Below are 21,179 nucleotides of genomic sequence, written 5' to 3' on the forward strand. Positions count from 1 at the left end.
ACTGGATCGGAGAGTTTGCTAAGTGCTCGCTGTGCGTAAAAGGAACATTGAATATGCAATGGTTCCCTGCCTATTTGCACACAGTAATAACACATAATGACTTGGAGTCATTTTGTCCTCAGGCGCCGAAAGAATAAGGATAATATTGCCTTCCCAGATGCTCGTGTGTAGTTTCACTTTACAGGTTACAGATATAGCCGATGCATCAACAGATGGTATCGGAGACTATTAAGCTGCCAGATGCGTGCGTGCCTCACATAGTCGGGCTGTTCAAACAATAGCCTCCATGTCATTTATCCGGAATGCTATTCATGCCTCATGAGGGGCAAGTGCGGGTAACTCTCCTGTTGACAAGGACGCTCTACCATTCAATCTATATGTATTTACTCATATCTTAAGACTCTTATCCAATGCACATAGTCGTTTTATATTCAGTTAAATGCCCGTTTCCTTTGCTGACAGCTTAATGTTTACACCCATTCCCCACATTAAATGTGGCACGCATTATGTGATTTTGCTTTGAAAACACGAATGCCGGATAAATTATAGTTTGCAGTCACTCCGGTAAATTTATTCTGCACTGAGCCGGAGACACGGAAAATAAATCTGCATCACGTGCGATTCAAATCTCAATCACAGCAGTCCTATATTCAGAGAGAATAGCCACACCCTGACAATTAGTGCAACAATTAAATCATTGTGGGTATGTGTTGGAATTTGTAGCATGACTTTATTTTGTCAATGTTTCACAAAGCTCAACAGTCCTGTATGTGTGTGTGTGTGTGTGTGTGTGTGTGTGTGTGTTTTCCCTGCATCCACAATTACGATGCATGACGCAGTTCTATTTTGAACAAAGCAGTGCTTTAGGCTGTGTGAAAAAACACAGAAACACAATAAGTGCGTATTTGACCTTGAGCTTCACCTCCACTTCCCACAGTGCATCACATCTGCTCCAATGTCAGGAAAGCACAGGTAATCTTTAGTGATACTAGTATGTCGGACTGAGTTAACACAGCAACACACAACAGAGACCAGATGTCTTTTACCTTTTGTGTTTTTTCTGTTCACACTTTTTGAAATCAACATATGTAGAAATATTCTCATTAATCAAACAGGAGAGACAAATTGTCACCAGATTCCTATCAATACACAATAGTGCCCTCTGTTGGCCAATATGCTGTATTACTGTATGTTTATCACACAACAGACTAATTAGAATTCAATAAGTAAATAATATTCCTCTGAGGTTCAGTTTCATGAAAGAACATGGAGAACGTAATTTGCTTAAATGTATCAGATTACTTGCAGAGATGATTAAGAAAAGTTAAAAAGGGGGTTAAGAGCAAAACTACATCAATTGACTGCTTCCCCAAAAATGACACGAAGTAAACCCGTTAAGTTGTCACGTGTGCAGAGTACATCATTTGAGGCGATGCGACACTCACCCTGACATTTGCCGCCATTGGTCGGGTCTCCGTGGTAACCAGGCATGCAGGTCTGGCAGTGGGGACCGGTGGTGAGGTTACGGCACTGCTCGCACACACTGCCGTTCACACACGTGCTGTGGCCGTTACACTGGCACGCTGGGGATGAAGCAGAGAGCGGGTATGGAGTTAACGCGGGGTTAACGTTCTGCCTTTCAACCACGTATTCAGGTGATGAGAGAGAAATGAAAATGTCAGATTCCGATGAATGAATCCTTATTTTTGTTTATACTGGCTTGCCGACGCAAGGCGAGACCGACGTGGATGTTGAATGTATTTGAACGATCGGGACGACGAGGGCACATTTCTGCCAACATGTTTACAGGAACAAGCGTCTCCATCCTTCTGCGAGTTTCTTTTCAATAGTTAATTTCCAAGTCACACCATCATTTTGATAATGCGCCCTTTAGTACCGAACAGCTAGAATTTGACACCAGCCCAACAATATGTTCACTTATGAGTTGTTGTTGTTGTTGTTGTTGCTGCTGCTTCCTGGAAAAGCAACGGCCCCATCAAAGCTGTCATACTAATTAATCAGACTTGCCGATGAAAATTTATTTTAATGGCTGCAACTTTTAATGAACCTAGATTTCTGTTTCCCATTGACGATACAGATTCAACAGCAAATGGAAAAAACTATGTACATGAATATAAGCAATTATTTTAAGACGGTTCACCTCGTTTCTATTCATTTTCATGTCGACATGAATCGTAACAATTAACTCCACCCATGAGAATGAAAAACATAATCAAGATGCATTAAGGGGTGCACCTAAAGGCTTAAACTCATAAGGCAAAATATCCTCTTTACATGTCACTCAGATTCATCAAGGTTGTACACATTAATAATTCCACTGAGCCTCACACTCTCATACCGCAACCACGTCATCGTCTTACATGACGTGGTTGCGTGGACTGGGAGTGAAATGGCACACCGGCGTAAGGTTGCCGGGAGTCAGAAGGGAGGGATGCGTTACATAGGGAAGCTGCAACATGAATCCTTGATAAGAACATCTTTTTAAGCGTAAGCCGTGGCAGTCAATAGGCAACAACAACAACCTCTCAAGAAGATACGCCGACGACAGATGATGAAGGCGAACGGGAAGTGGATCGACTTACCAGGGCAGTGAATGAAGGCCCACTCGTAGCCCTCGTCTTTGGGGCAGATGCCCGGCTCCAGGATCATGTCCCCGGACGGGATCTGCTGGCCCTGCTTCACCTGCCTCTTCATCGGCCCTCGGTAAGACCCCTCGGTGCAGAGGCCCTTCCCCGTGCTGCTGGGGTCTCCGCACCAGCCGCACTCCGGCTGCTCCAAGCATTGGGAACACGTCCGCAGGCCCGAACAGTTCTGGGCTAGAGGAGAGACGAAGGGTGAGACACGAGAATCAGAACGCTTCCATTCCTGTTGCACTCCTCTGCTCTTCAAACAAGGATTTAAATCCAAACGTTTCTTTAATTTTCCACCGTTAGCCACATTTCTCTACAACGTTTCATTACCTTCGCATTGAAAATGCAGAAGGTTATGTTTTGATCTCCGTGTATTTATTTATTTATTTGTATGCGTGTTACTCGCATAACACAAAAAGTAATGAACCGAATGGCATGAAATTTGGTGGAATGATTTGTTATTATCTGGGGACCATTTGATTAGATTTTGGGATCGATTGGGTCAAAGGTCAAGGTCATGAAAAGGTCAAAATCTTCTTTAATCGCATGAAATTTGATGGGATGATTGGTTATTATCCGGGGACCATTTGATTAGATTTGGGGAAAAGGTCAAGGTCATGAAAAGGTCAAAATCTTCTTTAATCGCATGAAATTTGATGGGATGATTGGTTATTATCCGGGGACCATTTGATTAGATTTTGGGATCGATCGGGTCAAAGGTCAAGGTCATGGAAAGGTCAAAATCTTCTTTTTACCATAGCACGGTCAATTTTTATCCAATTGTCATGCAACGAATTCCAAAATGTTCATAATTCAATGCCCAATCTTGTGATATGCGAAGGTATGCTCTCTACCGAGTGCCCGTTCTAGTTTTAAAATGTATTCACGCGCGTCGTCGTCGTTACCTCGAAACAAACAGCAGGCGGCTAACTGTAGCAACAAGGCCCAATGTGGCCGTAAACTCAACCGTGAAGGAGGTCGCTTCATGTCTTAGCGTTGAACGGGGCCCGTGGATCAAGGAGCATCGATGTGCTTCGCGCTGAAAGCTGGTTATCTGATGAGCTGCCAGGACCACAGATTTAAGAGAAGAATTAAGTGCTGAGCATTTCACAGCTGATTGAGAGCCACGAGCGATCCAGAAACGAGGCAGTGAAAAGTTAGTGACTTGAGCAAAGTTCAACGAAAGGCTTTAAATGCGACGTGTGAAGTGGCACCTCGCTCTGAGCCCCGAAGGACCGCTGAATGCCGTGTTGTCAGTTTGGGTGATGAACTTTCAGGCCGCTAAATTGCTCGAGAAGTTTCGCCGCCGCTTCTCGCCTGCTAGAGACACTCGAGACACTCAATTTCAAAAAGGAGACAAACACTGAGTGCTTTTACTTTGTTTATGTCAAACAAATCTCCCGCTAATGGATGTGAAACCATGACGACGGGAGAACAATCGCTCCAAAGTAACGAGAGCCATTTAAGTTTGTTTTGACGACGGGACGCATGTGGCTGATTTCTCACCGACATAGCGGTCGGAGAAAAGAAGCTGCCGGACGAAGAGTCTTCACTTCAAGACGCAAACGCATGTTGAAACACAAAATCTGCCGTGAAAACAAAAGCCACATTTTCCCCAAGGTTAGAGACGAAGAAATCAATATGTGTGAACCGCTAAATCCAATACCTGGAGCCTTCACATGAACTGAATGGCGATTGTGACGGGGTCTGTACAGCGAAGCATCCAGCGTGAACGGCGTTCACCAGCAGAGCAAACGGAGCTCCCTTCCCCCGAGCGACGTCTCTCACCAGATACGTCAGGTCTGAATGCATTTCTATTTTCTGGAAACCTTCAAGTGCGATTTAAAATGTGGACACTCCAGCAGTCACTCACAAATGATAGCAAAATGTCTTCTTTTTTTTTAAATGGCGTTAAAAAAAAGAAAAAGGGTAAAACTCTGGAGGCTCAGACTTTATGAGATCAGTTTATTTCCCATCCACTCTGCTTGTCCGGCGTCTCCTGTGGTTACATTTACTCTCAACTGTTGCACGGCTTGCAAAGTGTTCCTGCTGCATTTAGGAGGCGACACAGATTATTGATCAAGATGACAACCTCGCCACTTCAATATAAATATCTCGACGTGTCTGTGGAATGATGTGATATGGCGCCGTACGTGATGGCGGCTGTGTTGCGAGCTCCCGGATTTTGTAGTAGTTTTTTGTTATTTATTCTTATTATTGCATTTTTGCACAAAACGCGCAGCCAGTTAACGACAGATGCGATGCACACTTCTGGATTGGATATTGGTCGCCCTTACCGTTTTTTTTTCACTTTTACTTCAGCCCCGCCAGGAGGAACGGAAAAAGGCGCGTCCATTTATCTCGCGCGCGATCGCGCGAACCGACGGCGCGGACGGAGGGGGAGCTGGCTGGCTGGCTGGTTACGCTGAGGCGCCACCAACCCCCCCCACCACCACTACTACCCCTGGCAAATGTACAGTCTTTGGACATTGCTATGCGAGCTACAGGCTCAGCAGGCATTCCACCGAAAAACTGGACAACTGCATCATCATGCTTATCGGAGAGGAGATGAGAGAGTGAGGACAGCCACAACGCAGCCATCGGAGATTTTTCTTTCCCGCGCGGACAGCTGCCAGACTCTCTCAGAGACTCTCTGGTAAAGGTCATGGAGGGTATGTCTGATAATACTAAACAAGTCTTGCATAACCAAAGTCAGTCAAGTCGTTTGTTTCCCTGGAGCCGGACCTGGTGTACATGTGCTCATCATGTGTTTTCACTTGAGTTTACAGTGGGAGTTGACAGCAGTCATGTGTACATTCGTGCATTTATACTCTGGCTAAGCTGAAGAGGCGGAAGAAACTCGAAAGGCTGCTTCAGCGCAGGAGGGGCTGCTTTCTGTGTTAGACTTTTTGTCAACTTCTACCAAAAAGAAGCTGAAGAAGTCTCTCTCTCCATAAAAAAAAACACGAGGGGAAGCGCGAGGGGGGAGCGATGGCACTTCCCGCCGGATGGATACACCCTCCTCCGCCCACCTCCTCCGCTCCCACGCCACCGCCTCCCATCCAACCTCACCACAGGCAGAGGCAAGGGCAAGCAGCAACACCAATCGCTGTTAAGCGCTAACCGATCGGGTTCACCAATCGTCTATGCTACAGGACTGTTTTGAGAACGATGAGACTGACTGGGACCGGACAACGTCGACAACAACGCCAGCCAGTCAGTCACCGGTCTCAAGAACATTCAGACATATGACCTCAGATTATGGTTCATTTCTCGGTTGTCGGTTCGACCCACCAGAAACCGTGGATAAATGGCGATGTTGGCGCTGCAGCCGCGCGCAACTGCCTTACCGGAATTGGAATAAGAGGAAAATACAAAGAAGACAAAGAAGACCATACGCCCAGTGGAGTTCAGAGCGGGGAGGAAGGAGATGGAAAAGCTCAAGCAGAGAGGAGGGAGAGGGTGGGGAAGGGAATCACGGACTTCAGAGGAGAAAGAAGTAAGAGAAGAGAAGAGAACTCCTACCCTCCTCCACTCAGGCTTGCTCATTCTTCTTTTCGCGCGACAGCCTCGGCAGGGCAGCCGCCGACAGGCAGCCCAGCCGAGGCCAGCCTGCAGAGAGGCTGAGAGGAGCTGGCGTTCAGGTGAGGGACGGTGGTGGCTGACCCGGGCGGCGGTCGGGACCGCGTCTCCAGCCGAAGGCATGTGCCAGACAGCCTGGCAGAGTCTTCGCAGACATCAACCTCTCCCTCCTGTCCCAGGCTGTTTGGTTCAAGGCAACCTGTCTTGTGCCTGTGTTGTGCCCCCCACCAAACACCCCAAGGTAACTGATGACCCCGAACCGCTGCCCCTCCTCGTGTCAGTAAATGCAGAGAGAGGTTGGTCAAGGACTCATCATGTTCATTGGTTGCCTCCACGCTGCCACGGCATGGCAATTTGCATATCGTTCAACACCACCAATCGACCAGCGCTTGCCCATGGCACTTCACACCACTTTCCCACCTGGAAGAGGGAAGGGTTGTGTGTGGGCACCTGCCAGGTGGAGACACTCAGCAACACTCAAAGCTCTGCCCAAGCCGCCACCACTCACACCACTGGACCAGGCTCACAGCCACCATCCTGCACTGATACCTGTGCTTGACCGGGCTGCGCGCCCTGTGGTGAGGATGGGCAGTACCACCTCTTCCCCTGAGGGCCCGGGCTCACCTCAAGGAGGCCTCAGCGGTCCTCCCAAGCACTGTACACTCACGATCCCACAGCACCCTCATCAACCATGCCACACTGACAGTGTTGGGGCTGATTAACAGTTTGCTGAGAGACAGCCTGTAGGGCGCCGGAGGAGGAGGGTACAGTGGTGCCAGGAGCTGAGAGAGAGCTGCGGCCGGGCCTGCCAGTGAGAGAGCCTCGCAGCCAGAAGGAGAGAGGCAGGAGGAGAGGAGTAGCTACTAGAGAGGAGAGGACCGCAGCTTGCAGTAGAGAGTTGCAGTAGAGAGAGAGGGCTGGCAGGACCAGTAGACAGGGGAGCACTGCACAAAACCCTACAGCACATCACATGGTGAGCAAACCTGACATTCACGCATGACCCCTGCAAATTCGAGAACATTTCGCCTCACGAGGAAATTGAACACCAGCACCCCCCCCTATACTGCACCTACACTACCACAGCACCATCGTACTGCCTGGGTCAGGGCCTCGCACATGGGACAGGTCTGCAAGTGGTGCAGCTCATCGGCACGTTACATCCTCTGTGACCCCACGGCGTGGCCAGACACCAGCTCTCCATCCAAGCGCAATATCCAGCCAACCAAACTGACAGGGCCCAACCCGCCAGGAAAGACGGCCCCTACCCGAGGCAAACACAACAAAGGTATGCCGTGCCGGAGGCGGCAGGGCATACATACCGCAGGCTTCAGGGATACATAAGGCCACAATAGGCAGAGACATACATTGTCCACTGCTATATATACATTGATACCATATATTATATTACTATGTATATATATATATATTATATATATATATAATATATATATATATTATATGTATAATATATATTATATATATATTATATATATATATATATTAAATATACATTATTAAATTTTATATATATTTACTTATATTTTATTATATATATTGTGGATATATTATATCTTTTATATTGTTTTTTATTCTTTTTTTTTTTTTTTTTAGTTTGTTTTTATTCTTTTTTAGTCTGTTACTTTTGTCTTATGTTTTTGTAAAAGGTTTTTCAACAACTTGAAACTTGAAACTAATTATGAACTTATAAAAAACTTGAATGCACCCTGCGATCAACAGATCACATCATATGACGTTTATCCTGACTAGACTTCAACATACTCCATCCAAACACAGTGAATTCTACTTCATCCCGACTGCTCTCAGCCGTTTAACCCTCCTGTTACCTTAGGGTCAATTTGACGCCATTCAATGTTTAACCCTCCTGTTACCTTTATATTTACTGACATATTTTACCCTCGGGGTCAATTTGACCCCAGCAATTAAAACCTCCAGAAAATTATTAGAATTAATATTGTTTTCCAAGTTTAAGTGTGAGGTACTTTATGTTTATTTGTTGACTACCTAAATAGCCCTTTAAATATATAAAAAAGTTGATATTTCTTATGTGTTTGACACAGTGAAAAACAGCCTCGGGTCAAATTGTCCCGAAAGAACACCGACATTAAACATTGAATGGGGTCAAATTGACCCTAAGATAACAGGAGTGTTAAAAGAAATGTTTCTCTGGTATTAATGTTTCTGCACAGATGACGCGGTTATGCCAGGTCGGCTTAAAATAGGATGATTATAGTTTTGAAGGCCAAAGCAGACTAGTGCGTATTGCAAGAGCAGAGATACAGAAGGAGTTTTTGCCAGGACTTAATCATGGCTTTTTCTGGCAATAGAAACATCCTAAAAAACAATCAGCTAATAAGAAAGGGTTTCTCATGACATCATCCCACCAACAGTCCAAAACTCAGATACATTATATACTATTATATATTCTGGACACGCCAATGCGACTTTGGCTGGAACCCGAGCATCAATCCGACATCGGTTTTTAATCAATAAACCTCGCCGTGTGGAAGAGATTGGGATCATTCTCTTTATGTGTAAGGCAACATCAGAGCTTAACCATGTATTTTTTAACAGATAAATACATAGATTTAAATGTTCTGAAATGCCATTTATTAAAAGAATGTTATTTGATACAAGATCTGATTATTGTCACTGCCGTATGCCGTGATTTGAGTCAGTATATCGGACCAATATCCAATCCACATCAGTATTGGATGTTTGCCATGTTGGCTTGAAAGATGAATGAAATATTGAAGTGAATCTCAATTGCCAATTAGTTTTTAATCAAATAATTGTTTCTAGCCGACTCGCATGCAGCATCGCTGCAGGAGCAACAGAAACGGTGGAGTTGTCGTAGGGAGCAGCCGGGCCAGTCCCGTTATCTAAAGATCCAATCGAGGAAGAAAGATGCAATGAGGAAAGAGAGGAAGTCAACTCGACCGTGCATGTTTAAAATTGTGTCTGAAGTACCAGCAGCTTTGGGGGATTTGCTTTTTGTTGATGAGACAGAGAGAGCGTGTGTTCACAGCAGAGACGTGATGCTGATGGCTTCGGTCTGACAGGTCGGTAAGATGTGGCGTAAAAGAAGCCGAGGAGATATCACTACCTCCATGGTGACAGGTAGAAATAGAACTACAGTTCACTAGAACTACAGTTCACAAGAACTATAGTTCACTCGTGATAGTTCACTAGAACTAAAGTTCACTAGAACTACAGTTCACTATTGATCACTAGAACTACAGTTTAAGGTCATAAATAAAGAGCGCTATTCGATAGCAAATAAACCAACATTTATGAGTAAGTCACAACAAATAACTACGTGTGCAATGTCAGATCTGCAAATGTAGATAATATTCTATCACAGCACACCTTTTCAAATGCGAATTTCAAATTTATGCGAGGTCTGTGGTTGGAAGTGCACGTCGTGAACTCTGCATTAAAACAAAGCCTCTCTTTGAGAGGAAAGAAATATAGCAAGCGAAGTGATTTAAGACTCAAGTGGTGATTTAAACTTTTGGAGTGAATGTGAAGGAGCAAAGTCGGACAAAGCGAAAAGAAAAAAGGAGAAAATACTTTATATAATTTAAAGATACCCTTCTCTGTCCTTCATGCCAAAAGGGAAACATATCCAGAGTGCACAGAAACGTCTCCGGTCAGTCGTTACCTGAACGACTGACCGTCAGGTGAGGGAGCGCTCCGATTAATCAATGTGTCGTGTAAATACTGGCGACCGCTTTACCTCGGTCTGTGCCCGGTACTTTTTTAATTTACTTTTGGACATGATAACAAATAAGAAGGAGATGTGTTTTGTTGTCCCGAGACAACATCGCTTCATGATTGAATCTAAACCTTTTACACCATCTGTCCAGCCCAGAGAGGTAAGCCCGTTTTTCTTTTTTCTTTTTTGGTGCGATTTTCTTCATCGCTTGTTTTACTCGTTTGTGTCGAGCAATTTGTAATCCGTGTTTTATGAAGAATTAAGGGGATAAAATAAGCCATCGCATTCTCGTATGAACTCTAGAAAACATGGAGAGGATATTCAAGGATAAAATGTATAAAAATTGTGAAATTATGATGGAACTTTCCTCATTGATTGAAGTGTCAAAGATGACATGGGCTTTTAAATACAGTAATCTTTAAGAGCATTAAGACCTCTATAAACATGGGTTTTTTTAACTGTTCTGCTTTTTAATTGTGTCCATTTTTAAATATGTTGTACGGCGACCTTGAAAGGCGCCTTATAAAATGAATGTATTATTATGGTACTACCCGAAAATAGAGCACTTTGATTCTGGGAAACTGCCCCTCGTCTTAAACCACTTAGGGCCAGCTAACAGTAACAGTCCCTCTGCAGCATGAGGTCAACAGGGAAATCTAACAGGTGGGGCAACTTTATACACACACACACACGAGTAATTGGCCATTACAAAGAGAGAGAAAAAAAACCGCTTCCAAAGCTAATCACAGGAAACTAGCACCATTTTTCCTCCGACACAAACACCTTCCACTCGTGGCTGTTTTTTCCCCCATAACCTCTTTTCTGGCAGTGATGAATATTGACCGCTTCCAGAAAGCCGGTTGCCGACCACCTTGATGCCAGACCAGAGACTTCAAAGAAGTCTCATCTGGGTTAAGATGAGTAAAAGACACGTACCCACGCAATCTCCGGTCTGCCACTCCAGACACTGGCCGTAGGGAAAAGAGATGACGTAGGCGGTGGAGTCGACGCAGCGCTGCGTACTGCCGCACCACATGCACTCCATGGCCTGGCTGGTACAGTTGGCGCAGTTGGTGTGCAGCGAGCAAGGCTTCTTACAGGCAGGGCGGGAACTCTGATTGGGGTTTCCTGGACAAGACAGAAATGAAAGGAGAACAAGTCTTATTCGTCACTCTAATTCCTGTGTATTATTACAAACAAGTAACATATTAATGTTGGATGTACTTGCGAGCGAAACTCTCACCGGTAGCTTTTTCACAGATGAGGCCGTGGGCAGAGGCGGTGCACGGGTTGGCCCTCAGGCCGGACACCTGAGGCTCCTCCAGGTAGGCACAGAACCCAGAGTCGCTGGGCTCGCCAGGTAGCCAGCGCAGGCTGCTGTTGGTGAAGGGAGACATGTCCTCCCAACCCCAGTACGACACGTTGATCTTCCTCAGGCCCACCCAGGGAGACAGCCGCTGTGGAGACGCGGCAAAAGGCTTCGAACGCGGACGTAACAAAAGTAATAATAATAACTTTATTTATATAGCACCTTTAAAAACAATGTTGACAAAGTGCTCCACAGAGAGTCAAAGCAAAACAAGTGGAATAGCAAGAAACCAATATTACATTTAAAAGTACACTACCGTTCAAAAGTTTGGGGTCACTTAGAAATGTCTTTATTTTTCAAAGAAAAGCACTGTTTTTTCAATAAAGATAACATTAATCAAAAATACACACTATACATTGTTAATGTGGTAAATGACTATTCTAGGTGGAAACGTCTGGTTTCTAATGAAATATCTCCAGAGGTGTATAGAGGCCCATTTCCATCAACTATCACTCCAGTGTTCTAATGGTACATTGTGTTTGCTAATCGCCTTAGAAGACTAATGTCTGATTAGAAAACCCTTGTGCAATTATGTTAGCACAGCTGAAAACAGTTATGCTGGTGATATAAGCTATACAACTGGCCTTCCTTTGAGCTTGAAGAACAAAATTAATACTTCAAATATTAATCATTATTTCTAACCTTGTCAATGTCTTGACTATATTTTCTATTCAATTTTCAATTCATTTGATAAATAAAAGTGAGTTTTCATGGAAGACACGAAATTGTCTGGGTGACCCCAAACTTTTGAACGGTAGTGTATAGATTAAAATAAAAAAATTCATTCATTAAAAACCAAATAAATTAAAAACAGACAATTAAATTAGGGGAACCAAAGTTCTGCATAAAAAGACTAGATCACTTAAAAGCTGTTCTATAAAAATGGGTTTTAAGAAGTGATTTAAAAGAAGTAAATGTACAATCCATCCCAACTCGGCCTCCCTTTCTGCTCCAGCATGCCTTTTACACATTTACACCAAGGAAGAATGCCATTAAAAGTCCACAGAAAATAATTTCACAGATACGATTACTTATTTGCCTTCAGGATTCAACTTGTAATGTAATGGGGGAGCTGATGGAAAGTGGCACGCCGCGGTTGTGTTTGGAACAAACAGGCACATTTCAACCAGGCCGACTGACAATAAACGACGTCCTGATGAAAAGAGCAGCCAAAGTCAAATCATCAGCCAACTGCACAATTATCTTTCAGCGCACGGTTGGTGTGTAGCCGTTTGCCCAAGATCTTTTTTTTTCGTTAAAGATGAGGAGGCTTCAATTATGATGTTGTTGGGACAATGTGTTTTTGGTTTCTATGAACAAATCATAATTTACAAGCTATGATGATTCATGCGCCGCTCTCAGCTGTGTTGCGTGGCCGGCTGGACGTCTTAAAGTCACAGAATGGGTCGGTAGAATTTTTGGAGCCGAGTCGCTCCTGAAAACGTGATCTTGGAGGATGGTCGAACGGCAAAAACTCACACATTTTGAATTTCAAGCAAAGCAATTTCAAAGTTATACTTGTTCAAAGTAAAAAAAAAAAATAGAAGCAAACTCGACTCGGGAGGCCTAGCATTAGCTCTGTGCTGATGATCGTTGTTACAGATGGGGAGCCGTGTTTTATAAAGCAAAAGGAAAAAACTGACGGCGTTCCGAAAAAAATCATTTCAAAGCAGGCAAAACAAAACTAAGTGAGGTGCCGATTAGCATATTGGTCAAGTGCTGTATTTCAGAGGTTCTCGGCATCGCATTGTTGTCTAGTTGTAATTGCGTCAGTCAGAAAACAAACCGTATAGTCGGCGCAAAGTGGAAACAATTTGATGAAAAATGGTCGAAAGACACAAATTACACAAGCTAAAAGCAGCGCCGCAATCAGACGGGGAACAGAGCGGGCGCACGCACCGAGCTGATCAGGAGACAATCATCACAGAGCGCGGAACTCAGAGCGGCTGACGGGCTCGACCGACGGGAAATCGCTCCCCGTTCTCTTCAGTCAGCCGAAACCCAAATTTGAAAGCTGCGTGCCAAATCAGCCGGCTTCCGATGACACCCGGGATAATATCGGACTTTGTTTGATTCAGTATTTACATTACAGACGCATTTACCGTGTCTCGTTGCTGGAGCTTCTCCAGTTCCTCGATCACAAAGTCCACCTGTTTGGAGGTGGTGAGTGACGCGATGTTCCCGTTGAGGTTTTTGCAGTAGTGTTGGGCGTTGTCGTAGCTCTCGCGGCTGGAGTTGATCCGCAGGCAGGCTTCCCCCACCTGGCTCCATCCCTCGCTGCACTGCTGGGCTGGAAACGGGAAGACAAAAGTATGGCGCATGAGCCACAGGCAGGACACGCCATCATGTAAGGAACAACATAATCCGTCTCTCCCTTTCAATCCCGTACGTGTGGAAGACATGAAATGACGACGTCTGCTGTTACTTTTTAGGGGGGGAAACAACTTTTTCCACATATCGTCATCGACTTTTAAGTTTAAGCAAATATCTCATTGTTAAGCCTTTGAATGCTCCGCGCTGTCGACCGTCAACCATCAAGCATCTTACTTCATTCGTCGGCCATTTGGTGTGAAGCAGGTTGTGTACGGTGGGTTTTTGTTAAATATTGGGACTTAAATCAGTCCCAATATCGATACCTGAGCTTTGGGTATCGGCCGATACCGAATAAATCATTAGTTTAACCCTCCTGTTACCTTTAGGGTCAATTTGACCCCATTCAATGTTTAACGTCGGTGTTCTTTGGGGTCAATTTGACCCCAGGCTGTTTTTCACTGTGTCAAATATATAAGAAATATCAACTTTTTTATATATTTAAAGGGCTATTTAGGTAGTCAACAAACAAACATAAAGTACCTCACACTTAAACTTGGGAAACAATATTAATTCTAATAATTCTCTGGAGGTTTTAATTGCTGGAGTCAAATTGACCCCAAGGGTAAAATATGTTAGTAAATGTGAAGGTAACAGGAGGGTTAAAACCGCTCAACAGTGGGAACCAGACCATAAAACAAACCCTAGGGGTGTAATCTGAATTTATTTGCCTCAGAGAGATGGAGTGATTTTTGGAAGCAAGATTGCCAGTTAATTAATGCTTCTCATAAAAATATGGTGATTCTCATTTAAATGTATGTGTGCATGGCCGCATGTATCCATTTCAGGCATCAGAAACACACACACACACACAGAGCTTTAACAAGCCTTTAGGCGACACGGCGTCACAAACTGAAAATTATGGATTAAGTGACTCCAACAATTCTTCAGATTCAGTCGACATTCGGGAGGAGGAGGAGTAGAAGGTAAGCGGGACATTTAATAATCTGTCAGAACTGACAAACAACATCAGGATGACATCCTGAAAGTACATCCCTGCAAATACCAAATGCTGTTTACAAGACAATGTAAAAACACTAATCTTAATGAACAATGTGCTGCTGTGAAATGTGCTCGGGGTTCCGACATCCATCTTACCTGGCAAAGCGTGGCACTCCGACTGATTCTGGTCCCACTGACAGTTGAGATTCACCAAGCAGCTCTTGCAGTTGGCGAGCTTGCTGCACACCTGCTCGTTCCGCACGGGACACTCCGTGAAGTTACTCACGTTCTACAGAAAAAGAAAGGAGAGGATAGAGATGACCGGACGGTTAAACAGAAGCTTTGAATTTCAGACGGATCGGGAAGTGTCGGGTCAGAGCGACCGAGCCAGAAGCCCAGAAGTGCTCCGGCGCCCCCTGCTGGACCACTCACTGAGGTGCAGTTGCTGGAGGCGGAGATGCACTTCTTGTCGTCGCACCACTGGCACCCGTTGGTGTTGGCCGTACAGCTGGCGCAGTCCGAGAACCGGAAGCAGCGCTCGTCCACGGTGACTGAAAAAGATACCGCATTTTAAATGGATGGCTCAGGAATAAGAACGTAAACTGTTTCCTTAGAACTAAGCTTGCATTTATTAACTGGTTGACCATATACAACATTCAGAAACAGGTTTTGTCATTTAGAATAACGGAGAGCCTAAATTACTTTGCTGTCACTCTGGAGGAGAAGTGGGGTGGGGGGGGGGGGAGCAGAACAACGTGGAAATGTTAGTTCTGTTATTTAAGCAGGAAACGAGCAGAAATAAAAGCTCTGATGAATAAGCAACAAAACATCGGGTGGTTTTCTCTCTCACCAGCTTTAGGGGGGCAGAACGAGGCAGGAATGAGGCTCCCATTCGCCATGCTGGGTTCCCAGGGGAGACAGTGGTCTCTGCTCCACATGCAGCGGACCCCCGGACCCGCATCGACACACCCCTCCTCCGCCAAGAAGGCTTGGCAGCTGGGGGGTCGGTAAACAAGCACATCGTTGAGCAGCACGCCGGAGAAGCCCCCGAACACGTACATGGACCTGAAAGGAAACATGACAAGGTCATAAACAAGTGGAGCAACAGTGCTTATTCCATTTGGATCAGGGGGTGACTTTTAGTTTTTAATGAAGCTTCTGTCCGGTGTGTTTGAGAGATTCCATTAGAGAGACTTACCCGTTGCTGACCACAGCAGAGTGACCGAAGCGGTTGACATCCCTGTGCAGGTCCGGTTTCGGCAGGACCCTCCACTCGTCACAAGCTGAGGAAAACACGAGGCGGGAAACGTCAGAGACCGTGTTTACGTGCATTCGAATAACTGGCTTAGTCGGACTGAAATCGAATTATCCGTTTCATGTCAACGCCTTTGTTCGACTATGTGCGGTCCGACTACAATCCGATTAACACCCCTGGATAACTCGATCCGATCCGGTTGATAATTCGACTATCGCGGCATGTAACGGTGAATTGGATTAGGAACTGGACTTTGCGTCTTTGCGCATGCTTGAGATCCCGCCGCCCTCCTCCCCCCTCCCTCCCATGTCGTGACCCGGAAGTCGAAAGAGACGATAATGTCACTATTAACATCATGCAAGAATAGTTGAGGGATGTAGCTTCGCCTTGCTCTCTGTTCGCCATCTTTCTCGAAATGTTGATGTTGTTGTTTGTTGTTGGTGGTGGTGAAGAGGTCAAGCGGAAATGGCTGTATCACCACGAGTTGTAATGAAAACAGCGCCACCTATCGTATCGGATATGACATGCTTTCAAAGGCCAATGATTCGAATGACTCACTGCCATGTATATTGGGATAACAGCAGATCCCCCAAAAGATAGCAGAGTCCGACTAAAGCAAGATTAGAATTATACCATCATGTAAACGCACTGAGTGAGAAGCCGGTTTGTCTTTGCGCTTATGACAGAAGATTTTTAACAAACATTATATCAGCTATTGACCCCACTAAAGAAGTCCCCATTTAAACCGTGACACACTACGTCTTCAGTGCGCACTTTACCCCTCTGCTGTAATCCTGTAAATTCCCCCACTGCTGGATTACAGAAGGATTATCTCATTTTATTTTATGATGTCCAGAATAATACGAGAGTGCTACCGATGTCGTAGGCAAGGAAGTCGGCAGAGAAACACTTGGCGCCGTTGCTGAGGGACGTGTCGTTGTGCGTGTTGCCGCCAAAGACGAGCAGGGTGCCGCTGATGAGCACGGCCGAGTGCAAGTACCGCGGAAAGCCGCTCTCTCTCAGAATGAACCTGGAAAACACACGCATGGCAAGTGTTTCAAGGGCAAGAGTAGCAAGAAACAATTTAGCAAACAGTGTCAAAGATAAGAATGCGTGTTGATTTACCACGTCCGGGCGTTAACGTCGTAGCGGTAGAGGTCATCAACAAGGCCGTATTTGTTGGCGGGCAGCGCCTTATAGCCTCCGTGGACATACACACTACCGCTGGCGCCGTCGTACGTGCTGCTGTGGCCGTAACCTCCCTGGGGAACGGCGCCCGTGGTCTCCGGCACCAGCCACGTGTTGGACTCTGACACGGACACAAATACAGGAAGCTTTTAAGAAGAAAGTAAACAATCATTTGAAAAACAGCTGGGCTGGTGACCTTTATTATATTCTTTGGAATTTTGTAGGTTTTGTTGTTGTTGTGGAGTCGCAAAAGTTTTCCTGGAAGGTTTTCATGAAGTAAAATGGATTCAAAAGCATTATAGAAAGGATTTCCCTTTCAACCCATATTCTGATTGACTGCTGATTGAGCTCAGTATGAGCAAAACATCACGCTAAAGAAAAGTTCCGTCGACTTTTATTCTCCTATTAGGAGAGAACGTATTACCGTGAATGGAAGCCGCCTGTTTTGTATTGTATTAAAGAAAATAGAAGTCCCAAGCAGAAACCTTTTCCGACAATGTACATGATGTCATTCGATGATGATGGGAATATAAAATGTAGAGCTCATAGAGTGAGGAATATACTCACTCAGGTTGTACTCCTGGACGTTGCTGACATAGCTGTAGATGGGGGAGTAGCCAAAGATGACCAGCATAATGGCCTCGCCGTCCTCTAGTGGAACGCAGTGGGCTAAATGACCCTCCACGGCGTAAATCTGAGTCTGGGCCGCCGCGCCAACCACGGGGTTTCTCCGCTGCCACGTCCGACTGGGTACGTTGAACACCCACAGCTCGTCCGTCACATTACCCCAGCCCGCCTCCAGCTTCCCGCCAAACATATAGATATCATCCTGAAAAGAGCAGAGTGGTTCAAATTAAATGAAAGGCTAACTTTTGTCAAAACATGTCATAAAATGTACCTTTTCAAACAAGCCCGTTTAGTTAAAGCAAGTATATGGCCTGTGACTATACATTTAACAGTAAAATGAAGTCACAGGCCATATAGGTTGCTTATGAAAATAAGGGGAATATTGCAGACAAACTATATTTTTTTCCCCCAGTAATTATAGATATACAGGTATGTCTCTAATTTTTGTGTTTAAGACATGTCGTAATTTAACGCAAATTCCCTTTCAAAGCGATATGCGTGGCTTCCTTTTGGCGCGAGCAAACTTTAACCGCCGTTTCGTCCCCAATTCTAATCCCCACCCTCCGTCCACTAAAGTCTATTTGCACCCGGAGAGAGTGAACCTTATCGGTGTGTGTTTACCTGGTGGGCCGCGAGCGAGTGGCCGTATCTTGGCGTAGGGCCAGTGCTGACGGGGACCGTGTTCCAGATGCCACTCTCCAGGTTGTAGCTGCAGAGCAAAGCAACAGAACGTTACGCTTCAACGCATTACAACGACATGCATGTACATCTTATTTTGAACTAATGATCAGCCGATTTAAAATCGCAAAAGGCAGCAGTTTCCTTCGTGCCAAGGGCAAGGCTGGAGACTTCCAGTCACAGGAAGGACTTGTGTTTGGCTCAAGGTTCTGCACATGGATGAACACGGCAGAATAAATGTTTCACAATAAAACGGAACACTTGGTTCTATCATCCCACATTGGTCGTTTATTCTAAAAATCTATTTTCCTCAGGAACCATAGCACCTGATGATGAACACAGAGCCGGCGCAGACGGCGAGAGCCTGTCCACTGACTGAAGGCAAACTATTTCAGTTAACTCTGAGCCAGGATGTGACTCGGCTGCACAGAAGTCAGTTCTGCATTTTATCTGGAGAGTCTTAAAAGAACTAAATACTAAATCATTCATTTAACGAAGTGAATGCGCCACCTATACATTCACAAAGAACAACCATTGAAACCTGAACTGCCACACTTGCCCGTTTTGACAAAGTGAAACAATTAGCCCCGAAACTCGGTTTTCTCGAGGGACCCGGGGGAACTGGTCGTATTCTGTGAAGCCGCCAGCTTTTCTGCACTTCTTCTTTTAGCAGTTTTTGCCTAGTTCATCATTCATGGCCAGGTCATAATCTGAGACTCTGGCTTTCAATGGAGCAAAAGAAAAAAGATCTCCGCGGGCTATGAAAACGTAAACACCAGCGAAGAGGATACATTTTATTTTGTGCTGCTCTCCGTTGGACTTTGGAGAAACACACATGCTTGGGGAAGACTTTTGGGGCATGCTGTGCTATGACCTACTTGAGAATCATCTGGAAGGAGCTGTAGTTGAAGGTGTAGCCGCCCACCACCCACATGACCTTTTCTTGCACCATGGCCTTCTGGGAAGCTCTGGCGAGTGACGTGCCAAAGGGCTTGACGCTTGGTAGCACCCAGAAGGACTCGGTCGAAGGTACAGTCAGCGAGCAGTCGGGACCTACGACACAACACCAGAAAGGAATGTCAGCCCAAAGGCTCGAGTTGGAAGTAAACAACAACGTTCATGCATTGGGAAGAAATGCCGAAGCTCTCTCCGAGATGGACGCACACTTTCGTTCATAGTTCATACCCAGAAACACTTCGAAGAGCAAACACGGCGCTCTCAAAACTAAACTAAAAGCACGGCTACTCCTGAAATAAACATCAGGATCAGGTTTTTTATTGGCCAAGTAAGTTTGCACAAACAAGGAATTTGACTTGGTAAAGTGACTCTCGGTGTGCTTACACAAAATATACATTACAACACAATACAATACAAAACAAAACAGTGCAGTACAAAACCAACAGTGCAAAACAGTGCAACGTTCTAAGAAGTTTAAGAAAGTGACTTCAAGTATATACAAGGCGGAATGGCTATATACAGTAGCTGTGAAACAGTAGTGCAAGAAGAAGTGGAGAGTGCGAGAAGTGCAGGGATAAAAGAAGTACAGGGATAAACATGACAGGCAATAAGGTGTGAATATGCTAAACTGTGTGTGAGTGAATGTTGTGCTGGACAACAACAAACAATGCATGCCTCTGCTAATGATTCTGTCAAGTTTCATCACGTGAAAGCATTCGTTTCCCTCCAGCTGGAGGCTCATCATAACGCTCTGCCACGGGGCTGATCTGAGTGTTACCAATCAGCATGATGACACAAATCAACACAGCTGTTCACACTCGTCTGTCAACACGGCCCTCGATGCATCATCACACGATGCTGCAGCCGACCGCATTTTAACAACCTGCGATTGCAAAAGAGCGTTGCACACAGTTCATCGGTCAGTGTTTTCCTTTACTTTTCAAATCTTTTGTCGTGGTCTCAACGAAACAATCTGGCAATTAAATTCCACTTTTGTTGACAGTGAGGTCTGGATCGTTGAATATGCCTACGACCAACTATGCCATAGACCTGCTGAGACTCCGCCCACTGTTGAGACTCCGCCCACTCCTTCTCTCTACCTCCATCTGCCTGATGGATCGTGGAGGTCTCCATCGTGGAATATGCCGACTACCAACTATTCACACACTCTGTCATATTCATTGAATGTGTTTTAACTCTAAATCTGTCCTTCTGGTCACATGACATCTATTGTTCTGTCCATCCTGGAGAGGGATCCTCCTCTGTTGCTCTCCTGAAGGTTTCTTCCCTTTTTTCCCCGTGAAGGGTTGTTTGAGAGTTGTTCCTGATCCGATGTGAGGTCAAAGGTCAGGGATGTCTATGTGTACAGATTGTAAAGCCCTGAGACAAATTTGTAATTTGTGAAAATGGGCTCTACAAATAAACTGAAAATTGAATTGAAGTAGAAAAAAAACGTGTCGCGCCAGAACAGTGAAGTTCTGTTGAAGTTATTCTTTTGGATGTGGAAGTTTGGTACCTTGCCAGCTTTCATTGCAGACACACAACTTCTCCCCCGTGAGGTCGCAGTAGCCGTGGTCGGGGCTGCCGCAGTTGTTCCTGCAGTAAGGGACGTCACAGGCCTCGCCTTTCCAGTACTTGTCGCACTCGCAGTACACTCTGCTGGCGGCCGAGTTACCGGAGGTGCACTTCCCGTGGCCAGAGCAGTTATTGGGGCAAGAGTTGATCCTGGAACAGAAGGATGGTTTTTTTGTTTAGCCAACACCACGTGTACTATTTCGGCCAATCACAGAGCAGGGATTCAGAAGCATTGTACCAAGAATAAAT

General features: G+C 45.2%; 1 protein-coding gene across 3 annotated transcripts in view; it reads right to left on the minus strand.

Moving 5' to 3' along the window:
- The window catches only part of atrnl1b (attractin-like 1b), a 65,349-nt gene that overhangs the window by 37,889 nt on the left and 6,281 nt on the right, over window positions 1-21,179 (minus strand). For all 3 annotated transcript variants that reach the window (XM_056430230.1, XM_056430232.1, XM_056430231.1), the window contains exons 5-19: window positions 20,872-21,080; window positions 19,277-19,451; window positions 18,342-18,429; window positions 17,661-17,922; window positions 17,031-17,214; window positions 16,781-16,935; window positions 15,849-15,933; window positions 15,501-15,715; window positions 15,083-15,201; window positions 14,807-14,939; window positions 13,441-13,628; window positions 11,213-11,426; window positions 10,906-11,097; window positions 2,604-2,837; window positions 1,446-1,583 (exon numbers count right to left, since the gene is read on the minus strand). In XM_056430230.1, the coding sequence (XP_056286205.1) occupies window positions 1,446-1,583; window positions 2,604-2,837; window positions 10,906-11,097; window positions 11,213-11,426; window positions 13,441-13,628; window positions 14,807-14,939; window positions 15,083-15,201; window positions 15,501-15,715; window positions 15,849-15,933; window positions 16,781-16,935; window positions 17,031-17,214; window positions 17,661-17,922; window positions 18,342-18,429; window positions 19,277-19,451; window positions 20,872-21,080 (2,591 nt within the window). The remainder of the gene's footprint in view (window positions 1-1,445; window positions 1,584-2,603; window positions 2,838-10,905; window positions 11,098-11,212; window positions 11,427-13,440; window positions 13,629-14,806; window positions 14,940-15,082; window positions 15,202-15,500; window positions 15,716-15,848; window positions 15,934-16,780; window positions 16,936-17,030; window positions 17,215-17,660; window positions 17,923-18,341; window positions 18,430-19,276; window positions 19,452-20,871; window positions 21,081-21,179) is intronic.

The sequence above is a fragment of the Pseudoliparis swirei genome, chromosome 13 (assembly GCF_029220125.1).
Source record: "Pseudoliparis swirei isolate HS2019 ecotype Mariana Trench chromosome 13, NWPU_hadal_v1, whole genome shotgun sequence".
NCBI lineage: Eukaryota > Metazoa > Chordata > Actinopteri > Perciformes > Liparidae > Pseudoliparis > Pseudoliparis swirei.